General features: G+C 40.5%; 1 protein-coding gene across 2 annotated transcripts in view; it reads right to left on the bottom strand.

Annotated features, from left to right (window-relative positions):
* Positions 1–3,327: 3,327 nt before the first annotated feature.
* The window catches only part of ARFGEF3 (ARFGEF family member 3), a 91,325-nt gene continuing 75,194 nt past the window's right edge, over positions 3,328–19,458 (bottom strand). For both annotated transcript variants that reach the window (XM_054280642.1, XM_054280643.1), the window contains 8 exons: positions 15,645–15,773; positions 14,938–15,114; positions 14,277–14,391; positions 13,408–13,510; positions 12,696–12,827; positions 10,355–10,485; positions 6,342–7,572; positions 3,328–5,649 (listed from right to left, as the gene is read on the bottom strand). In XM_054280642.1, coding sequence (XP_054136617.1) covers positions 5,458–5,649; positions 6,342–7,572; positions 10,355–10,485; positions 12,696–12,827; positions 13,408–13,510; positions 14,277–14,391; positions 14,938–15,114; positions 15,645–15,773 — 2,210 coding nt within the window. In that variant the 3' untranslated portion in view covers positions 3,328–5,457. The remainder of the gene's footprint in view (positions 5,650–6,341; positions 7,573–10,354; positions 10,486–12,695; positions 12,828–13,407; positions 13,511–14,276; positions 14,392–14,937; positions 15,115–15,644; positions 15,774–19,458) is intronic.

The raw sequence follows: 19,458 nt of genomic DNA, 5'->3' as shown, positions 1-19,458 counted from the left end.
ATTACTGGAAGAAGAAATTCTTCCTTGCAGTTGTACAACTTCTGGAGTCCCAGGCATGTTGCTGGTGAGGGCTGCTGAGACCCTTTGGTGATATCCCTATAGAAGCCCCACTAAAATTAGGGAGGCTCAGTGAAGAGGGATCACTAGCTGCCACATGCTTTTATCTACATTGCATAAAATCCAACATTTGTGCTTCTGTGCAATGGTAAATTGGTCCTTTACACTAAAAGAAGATAAACTTCTTTTGGTAAATTGATGGTATCATCTTACTGCTTTAACAATTGTGGAATGATCAGCAACTGAAAAAAAACTATTTAATGTCATATACCTGCACAAAGGTCTTCCCATAAATTACTGTGACTGGAGTAATGAATAAATAGCCTGCTTAGACACCTTAGACATACCTTAGTATAAAGGTGAGGAGGGGGGAGAAGGAAGCACTTCACTTCTTTTGTAAATTGAAAACAACTTAGCACTGAGAAATGGCATTTATTTCTAGAATGGATTGCTGAAGGTGACAACAGCCAAATCACATGCACAATTTCTCAACAGGCTTCTATACAGATGAGCTAGGTGAAAAATAAACCACTTTGGCTTGCTGGATCTGTGCAAAAGTGAGGGTTCTAGTTTTGCAGTATGGGGCTGTGTGGGACTGTGTGCTGGTTCCTGTAGATTTTTCAAGCAGGAGGTGTATGGAGGACAGCAGCAGAGAGGGTGACACAAAAAACTTTACAGGACTTCCCCTTTCCTGAGAACTTGTGAACCCGTATGTAGGGACTGAAGAATTCAAGGACCGAGTCCTAAGTATTTAAGCTCCCTAGCTACTTAACTTCCATAGATTTTGACAGCTTTGGCACTTTGAGTGTGGGCCCAAACTGTGAAAAAAGGTACAAAGTGGAGGCAGAACATGGTCTCTACTTTCTAACTTGTTTGCCACTGGGTTTCATGCCAGTGCTGTGCTGGGCTCTGCAGGGCTGATACCAACACTGAGATGCTGCTATACCAAGTACAGGTGAAAACTGCACATAGTACTTAGAGGTGGGGGTTTTATCTTTGGTGAGTGAGGATTTGTCAGTGAATTTTACATAAAGGTTTAAATTTTAAACAAAACTTGAAGCTCAAACTGAGAGGGAGAGCACCTTACAAGTCACAGGTGTAAACTGTGCTTGGCCTTGACATGAGCAAGTCACAGTGCAGATGACGTAAATTTTTCATCAGTGATGAGGCAAAAGTTGTGTTGCCTGTGCTGGGAGTTGTACAAGTAAAGTATTGCCCAGGTCTGTCTAAATCTTTTTCTAATAATTATTTCTATATAGTAAATTAAGTCAGTTGTTCTCAAGTAAGTGTTTATCCCTAGGAAAGTATTATATCTCTATTTTAACATCATAAAGGCATGAAGGCATGTTAATCAAGAGACAGTAGTGGTAATTCAATGGCTGCTGAATGCTCAGAAAAGGTAACAGAATAACTGTGTTAACCATTGCTGGTGTGACACAAATACATAACACAGCAGATAAGCATGTTACTAATGTGGATAGCTCTCTGAAAATATGCTGGATGCCCAGAATATGGCAGTGATTGGAGCCACAGGTATCTGTACATATACATGTCAATCATCTCATATGACTGCATATGTTCACAGTGCAGAATGAAGTGCAAACATATGCAATGACCTGAGACCATGTAAGCTGAGGTCAGACCCTGACCCTGTTCTGTAGGAAAAGGATTGCTCTCCTGATGAGTGCTCTGCTTTTCTCAGCTTTAAATATTTGCACAGTGATGAGCTATTTCATGTGCTTAAAGGTAGTTGATGCTGGGCAGCAGCAACTTTCTCTGTTAGCAACTGCCTACAAGATTTTAAAATGAGATGTCCTTGCCTCTGCTGGCTGGGGTGGCCCTGAGGAGGGCAGTGTGAATTAGGCAAAGGCAGCAGAGGTGCAGCTCTGGTACCTGAGAAGGATGTCAAGCTACCACATCTTTGTTAAAGCATTTCAGTTGAGCAAAATTTACTGGGCAATAATTTTTTAAAACAACTGGCCAGTTCAAAAAAAAAAAACCCAACAAAATAACCCAAACTCAACTCCTATAGAAATTTATGTGACCAAAAAAAGCAAGGGCAAGAAAAGAGAAGGATATGGTCATTAACCAAGACAGAAAGAGCAAGCTCAGGCTGTAGTGCAGAGAAGAGTGGTTTGCTCAATGTTGAAGTGTTTGGTTCAACAGTAAAGCTGCCAATACTCTGCCATGCGTGAGGTTATAGAGCTAACAGTAAGGATTTCAATGGGATACACACATGGATACCAGCACTACTACTGCTACTGACTGAGGTGCTTCCCCACTCACAAACAGAAAGCAGAGAAGCCACTGCAGCATGGACATGACTGGGGTGTGCAGTGTAGGGAATTCCCCTTCTGAAGCTTAGGACAGGCTGATGCAAGCCCCCCTTTCCTGGGACTGTTCTGGCAGACTTCTCCTTTGGGCTAAAAGTTGCTTTATGAGGTCTGAAGGCATCATGCTGGCAGTCATGAGCCATGAAAAAGGCCACACAGGACCTATGAAATGGTGACATCACACATTTATTATTCTACTTCTTTGGGGATTACTGATGTCTACAGCTAAACTAGCAGAAAAATTGCTGAGAATCTGATGAACCAACTAATATTTTTTATTTCTTTATGTTTTGAAGGCGCATCAGAAAGCTTTAGTTTCTACATCTCATGGTTGTGGTTACTGAAGTGGCCATGGGCTACTCCCCTCACCAGGCTAGCATTTCATACACACAAGGAAAAGGAAGAGCAGCACATGCTGAACTTTGCTCTGTAACTTGCTCTGTAAATAATTGCTGCATCAAATATTCTTTCTCCCCTCCTTCTAAATTACATTTCTGGAATTATTCAAAAAGTTACTTATGACCTTTTAGGGAGGGGTCTTAATGAGCAGAGGCACTGAGGGTGACAATGGGCACTTAGTGCATAATTTCAAGGACAAAGCTCAAAACAGGCCAACAGCAACACAGCAAATTTACTTGTCCTCATTTTCCAATGTGGTATTTGTAATGTAAATAGTTAAAAGGAAATTACATTTTAGGCCAAGATGGTCACTAATCAGGTAACACTAGGTTATACTGTGTTCATGAGCTTGAGGGAAGTGGTGGTAATGGTATTGGCACCCCTAAATTTTATTTTACTGATTTACAGAAGGATTTTGTATTGCAACCATGGTGTTTCCTAGATTCTGGGACCTCTTCTGTAGTCCTGAATGATTTCACTGGTACTGCTATCAATTTTATTTCCCCTACATAATTTAGGAATTTGCTTTGGTTTTAGATCAGTACAGCAAGGATCTGCATCCATTCAATGCATTTTTAATTAAAACCATCAGAGTTGGCTGCTTTGAATATGGTTTATTATTCTGATTTCTGTTGTTGCCTAATTAATGTACTGCTTTAAAAGCAGTTCTGTATAGATGCCAAATAAAAACTTTAACAAAAAATGTAACCAACTTTTACTCTATCTAAAGATGCATAAGAAAGACATGGCAACAGAAATCAAACTGTGCTACTGCTCTCCCAAATACCAAAGCAAAATCTAACCTGTCCCTGAGGAACTATTAAAACTGTTGGGGGAAAACTGACAATTGAAAACATTGTTAAATTAGTAATTAATAAAGTCAGTTTAGGTGGTAGAAAAGAGGTGTTTTTACAGAATTTTAATGTCCTTTAAACAATTTAGCAAAAGGAACTTTTTAAAGCAAGAGAAACAGCATGACTGGCACTACAGAAAGTAAAGGGACAAATACTCCCTGCACAAGACCAGCAGGCGACAAATGGGAAGAAGGCAATGGAGGGAAAAGGCAGGAGGGTAGTGTCAGACTCTTTGTAAACAAAGCAGCTTGGGAGATGGCTGTTCAGTGGGGCTTCTTGGCTCCCTCTGTTTTTCCAGGTTTAAGATGCTAAAAGCAGTTAGTTTTGCAAAATCCAGGCCTTACATAAAGAGATGACATTCTTAGGACGCTTTGGAGCAGGGACTGAAGCTGTATATTTAGTTGGCATGCACATTTTAAAAGCCTTGGGAGAACAGCATTAAGGGGTCACCTAAAATTAAAATCAACTCATTTTCAACAAGTTATCAACAAAGGATATAGCATGGGAGTATGAGATGAAATGTCCCAGGGGCTGTGACATAACTTGTGCAGCAAGGTAACCCTTGCTCTGTATAGTGTGAAAAGCATCACATATGCATTTGACAACACAATAGTCAATCCTCCCCCTTCTCCTCCCTCTTAGTAATAACAGCAAATTGTAATAGTCCCAATAGGAGTGCTGCATGGAGGGGGGATGTACCTCCATGAGGATTTGTCCTTTTCTATTTACAGCAGCAGACAAGAAATGAGAGAGAAATGGGAAATATACCTCCCTTTCATACCATTTTCCATCTTGCTTCAGCTCCAAGTAGAGTGACATTTAACCAAGGTGATAAGGGTGTTCCTGGCTACAGCAGCTCGACATAAGCAAACATAAATTTCCAGTAGAATAACAGCTGCAGTGGTGTTTAAACTGGACATTTTACTCTGCTTAGTTGAATGCTGGATACTGGCACATGCTGGTATTTGCTGTGGTGCGTCTTCCCCACAGCTTCACAGGGAAGAGCAAAACAAACTTCTCTTTTGCCCTTAGAGGGAATTAGACATGTGGCAAAATGCTCAGCTGTAGGCATAGGTGAAGAGGCAGCCAGGGTGGTGTTGCAGAGAGGGCAGTTTGTGCCATTTCTCTTTGAGCAATACTCCATAAGAGCAATGAAAGGATCAATATCTGTGCTTGGCTCACCCATTTTAGACCTGGGATTCTTTAGCTACTCCAAATGTGACAACAAAGGCTCCCCTTAGAGCAAAATAAATTTCCACTTTCTCTAGTGAGCAACACAATTAGTTACTTCAATAATCTTTATCCTTCCTCATGCCAATTTTTGAAGGGAAGATGTTACCCTAAAAAATGTCACCTTCTTACTTGTCCTATAGCCCTCACCTTTTCACTGAATTTAATTTGTTTATTTATTTTCTAAGTTAAATAGGTTTACTGACCTGGTTTGACACCCCCATGACAGTTGCACTCACAGCTAACTTCAAGTGTGGAAATTCTGCTGCAGTTTCTGGTGGCTCCCACTGCTGCAAATTTGAATTAAAATGAAGGCAATGAAATGCACCTCTTCTGGTAGGAGCCTGATTTACAGACAGGTTCTGGGTTCTGGGGCCATGCCAGATCCTCTCAACAGACTCATGCTTTGCCTCCTTTGCTAGTGTGAGTGAGGGACACACAATCTCAGGTGGACAGACAATATAAATTGACAAGCTCATTGTTTCTTAATTTCTCACCAACAAATAGGCAATTAATGAACCCCAAGTACTTCTTTGCTGTATACCTTGCATGTCCTCTGCCCTTTGCAATGAGCACAGCTTGGTTTAAATGATGATATCGTAAACTCGGCCCACTCTTCCCAGCCATTCCCGCACTGCCTGGCGGACACGGATGTCTGTCACGTGGCAAGTCAGCTGGCTGATACAGGGAAACACTGCTGGCTGCAGGGCTGTGAAAGTCTGGTCTGGCAGAGCCTGAATCTGGTTGAGAACTGTCAGCACCATGTTGGTCCATGCCTACAAAGAAATTTGATTAAAAAAAACCTCTTTAGAAGACCTTTCTAAATAGTTGAGCCCAGTAGTTGAGGCAGAAAAGAAGGTATCTGGTGGCTGCAGCCTCATGGAGCAGACTGAGTAATGCCAGCATATTCATTTAATGTTCCAAAATCACTTGACTTTGTATTGCAGGTATCATGCTCACCCTTTCCTTTTTTTGTCCCACACTGAACAAAACCTGTCAAGTTTGATGCTTTCACTGATTTGTTCACTTGGACATGCAAACAACAAGCTTTTGTTTAGCAAAAGAACCCATTATTTTTCTCTGGAATTAACAAAAAATCCCATTCTTAAGTACAAAAGCAATGTGTCAAGCAGCATAGCATTTTCAAAAGCCTTCAGTGAGCTACAGCCCATAGCAGTAAGCAACGAGTTTGCTGTAGGTTGTCAGTTCTCAGGATTAAGGGCAGCTTTGGCCCCAGTCATAGAAGCACTCTCGACAGCTGAGTTAGTATATGCCTGATGACACCTCCCTGAAAACTGACTTTCTTTTAACAGGGCGAAATCAGGTTTTTATTAATTACAGCTCCTAAAGATTCAGTCCTCATCATAAGGACTTCATTATATAATACAATATTTAACAAAAATATCATAATAACATAAATGTTTTTATATATTGCTATTATTAATAGCCTTCTACAAGAATGTCCTACCTGTATCTGGGCCTCTGCATCCCTAATAGATATATTCAGGGAGCTGACTGTGGACCCTGAACGGGGTCTTTTCTCTTGTCTCAGGATCTCTGGACCAGCACTGAATGAATGCCTCATTTGACCTTGATCTAGAAGATGTTGAGGCCGCTGGAGCACAGGTGAGTCTGGCCCTCTTGAACCCAGGAGTTCCCCTTTCTTTTCCACTTTGACCTCTTTGGTGAAGGATGTCACGGCCTGTTGCTGCTTTCTCTTCTTGTATTCTGTCATAAACTTGGAGATGGTTTTGTCAGTGGCTATGGTGTAGATTTTGTTACCAGCACTCTCCCACCATTCTTTTTTCTTGGTTTGCTCTTTTTTTTCTGGTTTAGGACTCAGGGGTGGGGGTAGCAGCAATATTTCTCCACTCCCTCCTCGAGGTGTCAAGCTGTCTCCCAGCGGGTCCCTGATTTGACTTCGGTCATCTTCTGATGGTGTGTCCTTTCCAGACAGCCCTCCAGTTGATGGGGTGGAGGTTTCTGAGTGAAAAGATGGTAAAATGAAGAAAGAGTCACCTTTGAACACTGGAGGCTCCTCTACATTGTTCTCCAGGTCCAGATGCATTTGGATGTAGTTGTTGCACAGCTCCATGCAGAGCTTGTGAAGCCTCTTGATCAGCCAGCCCCAGTCTGCGTTGCTGACTGGCTGGACGCTCAAAGATGGGATTCGAGCCCTCCACTGCCTCTTCTCCTTGCCTCGTGGGGGACTGACCTGGGCAGTTTCTTCAAAAATGTCTTCATCTTCTGAAGAACACTGCTGTGAGGAGTCTGTGCTTCTCTCATCATCTTCAAAGAGGATCTTTTTCACTTGCTCTGCAGTGATGTTCTCCTGGTTTGTCAGGATTGCACAAACCAAGGCATGGAAGTAGATGTTGAAGCTCATTGCTGACTGGCGATACAAGTTGGCAGCTCCACCAATGCCAGACACTTTTTTCAACAAACACTTCAGCCCAGGTCTGGTGTCAAACTCTCTGGCTGTTCTGTAGGAGTCCAGGAGTAAGTCAAAGATGACAGCCAGGTTTTGCATGGAGATGTACCTGAGAAAACCAGCCAACTTGTTTTCAGGTACTTGTATTGCCATTTTCTCCTCCAAGTTAGAAGGGCCTTTCACAAATTCTTCCAGTAAGATGTCATATAAATTCTGGAGCAGTACTTGGTGGGACAGCAAGCTCACTACTATTGTCCTGAAAGGAATACTTGGTAAACCAAGCATGGAAGGAAAAAAAAATCACAGAATATTAAAATGGTGCATTGTGCTTGTACAAAGAATAAAAGCACACTAAGATATTTCAGCCTGCTATATCTGAGGAATTTATTAACGCACAAATTATTCTCCTACCAACATGTCAGAAAATCTTTATTTTGCCATGAAAAATTGGGGCCAAAACTAGTTTACTAGTCAGTTTCCATTTCCACTAATGCCCAGGAGTACTTCTTAAAAATAAACCATGAAGAGGTATTCAACTAATAAAGAAACATGTACAGAAACATCAGCAGTGCAATGCAGCATGCAAAGAAGCTGAAGTCTGGCTGAAGGCACATTTCATTGCTTGCTCTTAAGACTTCAACTTAAACACTGAGAGCCTAGCATGGACATACCTATTCCTAATCCTGTTCCTCACTTACAATATTGGGTGATTCTTAGCTGTGCTCCTGTTAGAGAGATGCTGGGAGTTGTTTTAGCCCTCACTGATGTTTGATTTGCACAGGGGACACAGCAATGGTAAATGCCTCTGACCAAAGTTTTCGGGTCTTTCACCAGTAAATAACACTGAGAGGCTTACAGGCAAGCAAGGCTTGGAAAAAAAGACAGGATTGTTGTTTGGTATCTCATGGATTTCAAATTATAAACCTATCTTAAGGTCTATTATTAAACCTAACCTAAAGTATTTAAAAAAGGTCTTTATGTAAGATTACAGGACAATGTTCTAAATGAAGCTGATGCACATCATAATACTCAGTTTGATGTGATGGGTCAAGTTTTGATTAGCACAGCTATCAAGTAAGGAAGAGATTTTTCAGTTTGCTTGCAATACTGAAGTTTTAGGTCAATTCAAAGCAAATCTTCATGTAACATGAGAAGTTCAGTTGTAGACCTTTGACATTTTTTGTTGCAAAAATTATTCTGCTTTCATTAAACAACTTTCAAAAGTGTTTGGGAACACCTAGACAAAAAGCTTTTTTTTTTTGGGGGGGGGAAATCCTATTAAAACCCAATTTTCAGAATACAACATTTTTTTAAAAAGTTCAGGCAAAGCTGTTATTCAGTTACGTTCCCTGTGTCACTTTGCCTACCATGACACAGCTGATACATCAGTAAAATTTAGTAGTCTTATTACTTATCAGTGATAAAATGTTAATACAGTTGAGCTCTTTATGGGGAAGTAGTTTTCTGATGTAAAAATCATTAGAGGCTCTGACTCAAAAAAGCTCTTAAGAGCATGTATAAAGTTAAATGAGAGCTTGCAGTGATTTCAAGCAACTAATCCTGTTCCAAAAGCAGGGTCAGGAATGAAGGAGATCTGCTTTCCTTGTAATAGCCAAAAAAGCAATTTACAAGGACAGTATAAAGTACTGCTCAATCCCAAAAGAAACTGGTAGAGAACTACACGTGAAAACACAATGGCAAAGCTGGTTAAGGATAGTATTTTCTTACTCTGTCCAAAGTCTCAAACTGAAATATATTATTATTTTTCAGGAAGAAAAAAAGCTCCCTTACCCCAGCTTCCTGTGAAACGATGCAGCATTAAGGAAACAAAACCAAAAGGGAGAAGTGAAACCCTGCTAAGGTTAAAGTAAAACTTTTGGAAAGGCCACATTTACTATCATGCATGATTGCCATATTACTGCACTGCTGTAGCAAATAATATGAAAATAGTGGCACAGTCAACTTGTGAGCTGTGTTTTGGTGATGAGCATTGCTGGGACAACACTTGGCTATGGGCATAGACATCTTTAGCAGTTGGTTGGACAAAGCACAGTGTGAGAGCATTCAGAGTTTGCCTTAATTGCAAGCTTTGTTTATTTGTTTAAAGACAAGCAAGACCCTTGCTGCCCTTACAAACACAGCCTGTTAGATTGCATGGCCTTAGGTGTTATGAGAGGTGAATATTCCAGTCTTGCTTTGCATTCATGGTAACAAGAAGAATGACCTGCTAGCCTTTGGATAAAGCAGATATTTCCCCCTATAAAGGAATGGTTTAACCTGTGACCTTAAGCTTTCTTTGTCGCTGTGCAGGGGCCTGTTCTCTGACGGTGAGGCAACAGAGCACCTGCTCTGAAAACTTCTGTACAGCAGTGTAAGAGACATCTTGCATGGTCTTTCTTCCTGTCCCTCCAAAGAAGGACCATCACATTCTGGCTCCTTGTTGCAAGCAGTAGTTTAGATTTGAATGGTATAAAACCATGTTCGGTATCTCATAAAAGACAATGTCATGCCATTATTTGCCTTGCAATACAAACACAAACCCTGAATGCAGAATTCTGATTCTTGGCCCAAATGATGGTACAGCAGCTGTTTACACAACCATGTGCAAGCAAAAGGAAATACTCTTTCACAGGATCAGACTGTAGTGCAAACAGAGGAGTTTCTCAGGTGGTAACACAACAGAAAGACTTCCACAAAAATAATGTGCCAAGAAAAAACAACGCTCCCTAGCTCAGTGTTGACAGCTTTGCAGTTTTGGATGTGGTCTCTTCGGTTTATAATGCCCCAGTTCATCCATTACCTTTTTCTACCTTCTTAACCAAGTAATACTGAATTTAAAAGACCCTTAGTGAAGCAGACATTGCATTTGCTAGCTGTCACTAAAACCACAACAGTGTCACAAAACCTAATTTGATCAGTGTATTCATTTTTGTTGATGAGCCCTATGGGGAGGGGTATGATTTACCAGGCTCAGTTCACATCTCTTCCTATTCAGCAATACTTTTATCTTGCTTTAAGTGACACAGTGTCTTCCTTGGAAGATATTTTACCTTCTCTGGTTATGCCCATTTGGTTTCTTATCTGGTGGCAGGTCAATGATGAGCACACACGACTGGGCATGTTCAAACCCTTCCTTGTTGCTCGGGGTTTTTGGGGAGCATTGAGTCTCCAGCATGAAGACCTAGAAAGCAACAAGTTGCATAAAACAATCAGTTTAGCACTTGCAGTGGGTCTGGAGTGGGGGAGGGGCTGGGAATAGGATTTCCTGCAGTGTGAAATATCTGTCATTCTGAATTATTTTACAGTGATAGAGAGAATGCAAGGTATCCCCCCAGGCAGACCTTTCCTGGAGTATGCTACTTTGGTAAAACAGCAATGGGCTGCCTCCAGACATCCAGCAGGATGCAGGGCAAATTACAGGCATATTTTTCTTTGAATTTGTTTAAGGCACAACACCAAATGCCAAATCAAGCCTTCTACCAAATCAAGCCTTCTGCTGTCTGTATGCTTCTATCTGAAAGCACCATGTGCAGCGGAGACAAGGATCTGCTTGCACAGTTAGCCAGTTGCACCTAGAAAGGTTGGTTGTTGGAAGGATTATTTTCAACCATGAAGATACAACAGACACCTAATATGCAATCCTTTGGGGATGTGCTGTGATTTAACCACAATCTGTGTGCTGTGATTTAGACAGCAACTAAATACCAAGCAGCCACAAACTTACCACTCCCCACACCCCATCCCTCTCAAGGATGGGGAGGGGAATCATGGAAAAAAAGATAAACCTCATGTGTTGATATAAGAGTGGTTTAATAATTCAAATAAAATACAGTAGTATCAATGACCACCACTACAAAAAGGGCAACAAAAAAAAAAAAAAAGAAGAGAAAAAAAAAGAGAGGGAAATAAAACTTGTACAGCCCATCACGCAGTGACTGATGCCCAGCCTGTCCCTGAGCAGCCCCTGCCAGACAACTCCACTCATTTACATACTGAGCATGACACTCTTTGGTATGGGATATCCCTCTGGCCAGTCTCCACAGCTGTCCTGGCCATGTTCCCCCACAGGCTTCTCATGTCCCTCCTTCCTGGCAGAGGATGGAAAACTGAATGGTCCTTGACCTAGTGCAAGCACTATTCAGCAACAACTAGAACACCAGTGTGTTATCAACATTATTCTCATACTAAATTCAAACCACAGCACTGTACCAACTACTAGGAAGAAAATTAACTCCATCCCAACCAAACTCAGTTCAGTGGGAAACAGAGAAACAACTCTCAATTGCTGTGGCTTTGTTTTGTAGCTTCCTAGCTGTAGCAAATCCTCACTGCGGAGGACTCAGGGAGTGCCACTGATAGTGTCTACAAGAAAAGTATTAATGTTACATTGCCTGCTTTCTTGAGTTCTGCATCTTTAAAACTTAATTTTAAACACATTTTCTATTCAAACAATGTCTGCCACTACCACATTATTTGTGATCACCAGTCCTGGTCTGTGTGTCTCAGATTCTCAAGCAGCATCATAGTATGATTTATCAGTATGATTTATCAAGTCAGAAATTGACACCAAACATCTGCTGGCTGTTTTAATCTATCTGCTTTCCCAGGCTGAAACTGTCATATGGTATTTACAGTTTTATGGTATCCTGCAGGTCATTAGGTTCAGTCCGCTGTATTTCAAAGAACTTGTTTCATATAATATAACCACTTTCATAGAATAAATAACCTTCATTGTAGTCAAAAGAACCCTAAGAAGGTTCCAAGTTTGCTCTGCTGATTCTGATTAGGAGTTAGTGAATAATTTGTTAAATGTCAGCATTATCCTCTAGTTCCCAGTAACCCTTTTTCTTCTTTGCCTATAAATACCTAGGTATTTATAGAGAAAAATGCTTGGATAAGTTAATCAAATCTTGTTTTCCTATTTTCATATCACCATCTCTGTTCTAGTGCAGTTTTTGTCCTTTGAATTTATCATTCCTTAACAGAGTATTCAGAAATCTATGTGACATTCTTGATGAGGATTCACAGTGATGCTACTATTTCCCTTTCTCTATCAGAAACACCTCCACTAAGGTATCCTGGCAATTTTTAAAATTACATTACACAGTAGGATCATTGTCAATCTTCTCTAGATACCCATGCATTTTTCCCATCCTAGGCATTTCAAATTCCTGTCTACAGGGTGACAGTTCTGATGTTTTCTGTGGGTTTTTTTTCCTAGTTTTTGTTAATTTTTCTGAATCCTACTACCAGACAATTGATGTTAGCCTGGTGATGAGAAAGTCTTTGCCTGTACGGTTTGTGAGGAAGATGGTGTAAAAAACACACCTTCATAAAGAAAACTCCAAGTTTAAAAGGTTTTCTGACTTCCCCTGAAACATCTGTCAGTACCTGCTGTGCCATGGCTCTGATCCTCCAGTACTCAGCCTCAGCACTTGGTGAGAGGGAGGGGGCTGCCACCTTCACTTCACAGGCATCTCCACTGAAGCTTTCAGTACCACTGTGGAAATAGCCCAACAGGTTCTACAGAGAGACACAACATCAGAATTTCACTGTGCAGGAAACAAATGACTGTAGCCATGTCCAGCCTATTTGTGTGAAATGCAGGATTCAGTGACCTTTGCCATCCCACCAGCTGGTCACCTGCCATCTAGAATTAATAGAACCAATGTAAAGGCAGCTTTTTATGGATGCTGGTCTGCAAAGACTTCACAGGATTTTTTGTTTACAAAACAGACAGTGAATTGAAAATTAGTCTATATGGAGCATGCAGCTACAGCAAAACAACATTGTCTTCGACCTAGTTTTTGTAAATCCAGAGGAAGAAATTGATCAAAAGGGAAAATTTCACCTATTAAACTCTTCTGATTTCATACTGGCAAGCCAATTTAAAATAAGTCTGAACTGAAAGGTACTAGTGTGGTCCGTATACATTTAGAAAAACTGATTTCAACCTCCACTGTTGATCCAACATGTTAAATTGGGAGTTGAAAAATTATCAACTTGTCAAAAGTTAGTGCATCCACTGTATGCACTACAGTGCATACAGTGGATGCACTAACTGACTGACAGCATTTGACTGACAGCAAAATGGCAGTTTTACCTTTACTGGCTCCAGAGTGGCAGAGAATGCATCCTGCAAGGCACAACATGCAAGCCTCCACATCTCTTCAGTAAAAACAGGCCCTGCTGTCACCAACACATACCTGCAAGGACACAGTAAAATGCTACCACGTTCAAGAAGGAACTAGACAATTCTTACTCCTAAAGGGAGAAGGTTGAAAATCCCCTTTGGAAGTGTCCAAAGCTAAGCTGGATGGGGCTTTGAGCAACTTGGTCTAGTGGAAAGTTCTCTGCCCATGGCAGGAGAGTTGAAACTAAGTGATCTTTAAGGTGCCTTCCAACCCAAACCATTCTATGGATCTATAAAAACAGAACAAAAGGCTTACTCAGTAGCTAGCTAATATTATCCAATCTCCTCAGTTGTTATCCTGACCTATTTTTGTAATTACACTATAGTTTTGACTTTTCTTTCTCCTTTGTTTTTCCTCTTTAAGTAGACATCTTGCCACAAGAACCACACGCTATGTAACTGTATAAATGCAGTGCTTATTTTGATTATGACTGTAATAACTTGAAGACTGAGAAAGGTGCTAATTACCTCTAAAGATCTGTGAATGCCAAGAGAAGACCTTTTTCCTTAAGGATCAATTATTGACTAACTATATATAAGTAATGTGCAAGTGCTTTTTTTGAGAATCATACACATAGTAATGCCCAAAATCACAGGTTCTGAAGCACACTGAAACCAGCAAGAAAAGGTTAATAAGTTTAAAATCCATTATTCCAGTAAAAAGACCCAAGACATATTGTAGACTTCTTTTGAGATGTTAACCAACTTATCAGTCCACAAGTTCTTCAAAGACATAGACATCTTTTTTGAATGTGCTAAGAGTGAACAGGTTGGGTTACCTGATACAGGAGCAGCCAACTCTGGAAATAATTTCTGTTGGTTCTGCTACACAGGCTACCAGTAACTTGAAAAGATCTTTCAACATAGTATTGATCATATTTTCATAACCAATATCTATAAGGAAAAAAACACAGACTGGTTTTAACATCATTGCTTTTTCATTACAATTAGAGATAAACAGTCTCGCGACACTTAGTACTGTTCAGAGAATTTGCAACCATATGCTTTTTATGCAGCTATTGAAACATGCATTGCATCAAGCTGAAAGAAGAACAATCCTTTTTAAGTTAACAATACAAAATGTCTGGACTGAAGTGGTACAGGAGAAATTATGTTAGATCCTGTTTCTGATATTCTAGTTCCTTATGATCAAAGTCTTTGCATCTTCTTTTGGGAATATACTAAAGATTATGATCTTTTAATTTTGAAGATAGCCCTGCTCTGAGAAGGAGCCTAGTCTAAATAACTTCCATAAATGTCTTACAATTTTTTCCCCATAATTCTAAACCCTATAAAGAAAAAAAAAATCCCAATCAGAAATTCTTATATCTCCTCCTATTTTATGCTTAAGCAACCAAAAAAGCAATGAAACCACCTCCTCAAGTATCTATTCAGCAACATGTCACTGATGACAGTAGAAATGACACTACAATGACATACCTGAGTGTATGAAATTCTGAATGTGCTCCACTACAAGTTCACTGGAAAGGCCAATGGCATGCTTGAAATTAGAAGATGCCACATCCCAGTAAGAGTGGTCACCATGGCTGCGATGGAGCCAAAGAGACATCGTGGGAAGAAGAAGATGTACAACTGCATAAATGCCAAATCCTGGTCCTTAAAATAAACACAATAATGGTTGTATGTACTTGCTTACAAAGCCTACATGCTCAGTAAATTTGCTAACTTGTTCCAAGCTGAAGCCTGAGGCAATGCTGAAGGAAACAGGTTCTGAAACTTTTTTGTGGGATGAGAGTGGCAAAACTTGGATGTAGTTATGAGGTACATTTAGCCAACTGTTTACCTGCAGTCTTTTCCAGCAGATCTGCAGGATTATGTAATTTTCTCTTCCATTTGCTAGACACGAAGCAAACATTTTCTGTGGCTAGCACATTGATAGAGTACCACACCTCTTTATTGTGCAATGAATTTAGGCATATGTTCAATATACTCTTACAAGATGCCTTTAGTCAACAGAATGATGGACTAAGTGGAACAACTTATCAGCTCTGAGGAAATCCCCTTCTAGCAGAGAATGTCTCTGTGCAGCTTTAACACAAGTAACATACTTTACAGAAATGGCTAAGGAGTCTAAAATGTTTGGTTAGGACTCCACTAGCTCACATTTCATCAGGCCCTTTCATTACCAGGTGTCTTGGCAACGTCCCTTAGCAACTCAAAGAGCAGATCCAAAGTAGGAGGCTGGTGCTGACGGGGACAGTTGGATATAGCAGTTGTTAATTCTTCCAGCAGAATAATCCAGACATTGATAAGGCCTACAAGTAGAGTAAGAAAGATTAAAAACCATGAATAAGATACTGCTTGACACAGGTGAAATTTGCCCTCAGAAATTATGAAAATTAATAAATTAGGTAACTTAAAGATCATGGTTCTTGCATGTTTACTGCTGCCATGTAATAGTTGTGGTCAGTAGCCATTTTTGAAATGATGGTTTCCTTTTCCCTCCCTTTTTATCAAGTTTGTGTTTTGTCCCATCCTTCCTCATCAATACACACCTTGTTCTGGTCATACTTTACTATTCCTATTAGCTCAGTCTCTTTAACCTTGTGTAAAACATCCCAAAATAATAAATAAACAAAACCTTATCTCATTACCATTGCAAATGCTGCCCAGAATAGATTGTACTCTCTTAGGTTATGCTTTAAAGTAGGACTCCTTAGGAGACTAGCCATAATTTAACTGGCTCTATTTGGTACTCAGGACTGAAGAGTAAAAATGTCTCATGAGGTATGGTCAGGCTGCCTCACATGTCATCTTTAGATGTTAAGGAGGTCACAGAGCTGGACAACTGCTAGAAGAGCAGATAGTATATAGGTGAGCTCTCATCTACACTGGCAAGCAGGTATCCCCTAAAATATTATAGGATACAACTAGTAATCAATAAAATTTTGAAGATGGTTAGGAATTGCTGCTCTTTAATTTTTCACAGATCCCTTAAGTATCTGCTAGTTCCTCATGATTACATGAACAACTAGAAGGATCTTACACATTATGCTCTTAAGTCACCTTAAAAGGCTAAGGGTTTATTAGGCTAAAATGGATTTTACTTTGGTTCACTAATAAGTTTCTGTTCTCTGCCAGTGGTAGCTATGCTAATGTAGTCTGTATCTTAATGATGCTTGCTAGCTAATTATGTTCTAAAAGCAATACAGGAGGGAACTTTTTTTAAGATTCACTGAGCTTGCTGACTGCAAGAATCTTCCTGAGAAACAAGGAAAAAGCAGTGAAATTATTACTTTGTAACTAGGTTGAGGATTTATTTATTCACTTTCAGAGGACAGTGTTGTGCCCTGTTTTGAGTCAGCTGGACTTTAATGATCCTTCTGAATAAGGAAACAGCATAAATGACTCAGAGTGAAATATGGATGTTTTCCAGTCTGGGAGAACTGCGTATCTCTAAAACACCGTCCTGAAGAGTCCAGCATAAAATCAAGTACAGTATGAAAATATTGTGCAAATATTCCAAAGTAGGTTAAAACATTTTGCCTCATACTGCTGCTGACTTTGAGCACTGGAGTGCCAGGTGAGGACTGCCTTGTGTCCTTGTAAAGTCAGTTTGCCTGGCAACATTCTAATACCCTTGCTATGTAAACAACAAACTGAGTCACAGTTTCAGGCCATAGCTCTGACAAGAACCAAAAGGTTTATTTGCTGCAGGGTGGTATTTCTGTTTACAGCAAGAGACTGACTGGCAGAGTCACTTCAGAACAGTAGGCAGCTGAGGTGAGGAGACCCCAGGTCAAGTTCCAAGTCTGATTCAAAGCAGAGGCTTCAATGACTTGGGTCTCCTACTTCCCAGCTGAATATCCTAAAATCCCCTGAGAGAGAGAAACCAAACCAAGCCCAGCACAGGAAGAAGTAAATGGCTGTTTTGTGAAAAACTAGTGCTTGTGACTTTCTGGTTTCAGAGAGCAACTTTTCTCTCCTTTATCCAGGGTAACAGGAACAGGACATTCCATCTGGACGAAGAGTCTAGATAAAGGTGGTACCAAGGGCCAGTCTGGTGAGGCACATGAATGAAATGCACTGGAGTCAGCCTGCTTTCTGCCAGATTGCAGCTGACTGTTTACAGAGGCAGCCTGGTTGGAACAGTTGAATAGTCTACATATTCAGAAGTGACTGTGAAGCAAGGGGTTAAGTTAGAAATGTAGCTAGTAAGATGAAGGCCATATATTTTGATTAGGGGCTTAACAAGGAGATTAGGAAAAGAGTAATTATTACCAGATGGGGATAATTGAAGCGAAGACAATGTATCATGTATTTGACTTGGATGTATTCTTAGAAATGACAGGGAACACATGAAGTATTATAAAAGGGTAAGAACAACAAATACAGCTGGCTTCTAACAATGATTGGGCCCAGGAGAGAGAGTTTGGACCATGACCAAGAGGTCACAAAGTCCTGGCAACCAGATAAAGGTGAACAATTTACCATGAGGAAGACCCCTTACTTCATCTTCTGAAGCCCACTGACCCATTTCAAAGCCCACTGACCCAATTCAAGAAGATGACTGCGCAGCCGTAATGAACATTCAGCTCATTGTAATACCAAGTGGGAGCAGGTGATGCATATGTATAGGTGTCTGCGTGTCTTTATGAATATGCAGAGCTTTTGTAGATATATGGAGAAGCTACAGTTTTGGAAATCCACACATCTTTGGAGGACTACCTCCAAGTGTGCCCAGCGTGATGAATAAACATGTCACTTTTCAACTTTAATTAGCTGAAGAGTCTTCTGTCCATGCATCATTTTGGCAACTGCAGCAGGACTCCTCCATTTACTGCGAGACCAGGCCGGGCTGTGGACACCTCTAGGTGCCACTGGGATATTCCTGGAGCCACTGGGATATTCCTGGAGAGACCTTCACTCCCTGTCTGCTCATTGTGGGGACAGACAAAACTGCTGGCATTACGGACAAAGGGTATGTTTATAATTACAGAAATTAATCTCTAAATTGTATGTACACGTGGCTGAGGGGGCAGTTGGTAAGTCACAGGGGGAAGCCCTGTGTGCATTGAAGGATTTGGTTGCTGGCTAAAGGGTAATTTGCCGTGTCAAGGGGACCCACTAGCAGTTCTGGGGGTGAAGTGGGCAAATTCCTGTGTATTGTTGCTATTCTTTTATTTACTGCTATTTTTGACTCTGTGTGTGTGTGTGTGTTTGATGAAATATGTGATTTTTGATTCTTGTTATTGGAAATCATAGTTGTCACTACTTTTGAAGGATATTGTGCATTTTTGAGGTAATACTATCTTGTGTCAAAAGGTATAGTTGCAATGAGCTGGTAACTAGCTCATTTCTAAGACAACACTGTTATCTTGTGTCAAAAGTTATACTAGCAACTAGTTGGTTTTTTTAGTTGATGTTTTGGTTTTTGTATTTACTGTGATGTTTATTTTTAATAAATTGTTAGAGTGGCTGGCAAAGCTTGGGCTCAAACTGCAAGGGCTCAACTGTCCAGAGAGGCATTCTTTAAGGTGCTTGGGCTTGTACCAGATGAGTTCTTGGCTATAGGAGGAGATTGGGCTGTTATAAATTGCAGGATAGAAAGACAGAAAGGGTGTTTTTAGGGGAAGATATTCAAGCTGAACGAACTGTTATTTAGCTTTTGATTGGGAGTTACCCCCAGCAGAAGATTACATCAGAAATCTGTGGAGGTAGAGAAGACCAGGAGTAACTCCTTGCTTTTTGTGTAATCTGACAATTTTCTACTGGGTACCTGGGTAGCACTAGGCTTGTGTCCTTCTTCATTGCAAGAGGTGTCATAGAAGGTGGCATTGTATATTTTACAGGTGGAGACCCGTGTGCTCCAGATATTTCCCAGAATCAGAATTCCCACAGTACTATAACTGGGAGGGAGCACATACTGAATGTGAGATAGTGAATTTAGTCTGTGGAAAAGGTCATCCCGAGAATTTAGGTATTTTTGAAGAATATTTG

The sequence above is a fragment of the Melozone crissalis genome, unplaced genomic scaffold (genome assembly GCF_028551555.1).
Source record: "Melozone crissalis strain CALT ecotype California unplaced genomic scaffold, PUWL_Pcris_2 ptg000027l_1, whole genome shotgun sequence".
NCBI lineage: Eukaryota > Metazoa > Chordata > Aves > Passeriformes > Passerellidae > Melozone > Melozone crissalis.
This window is presented reverse-complemented; position numbering and strand designations above follow the sequence as displayed.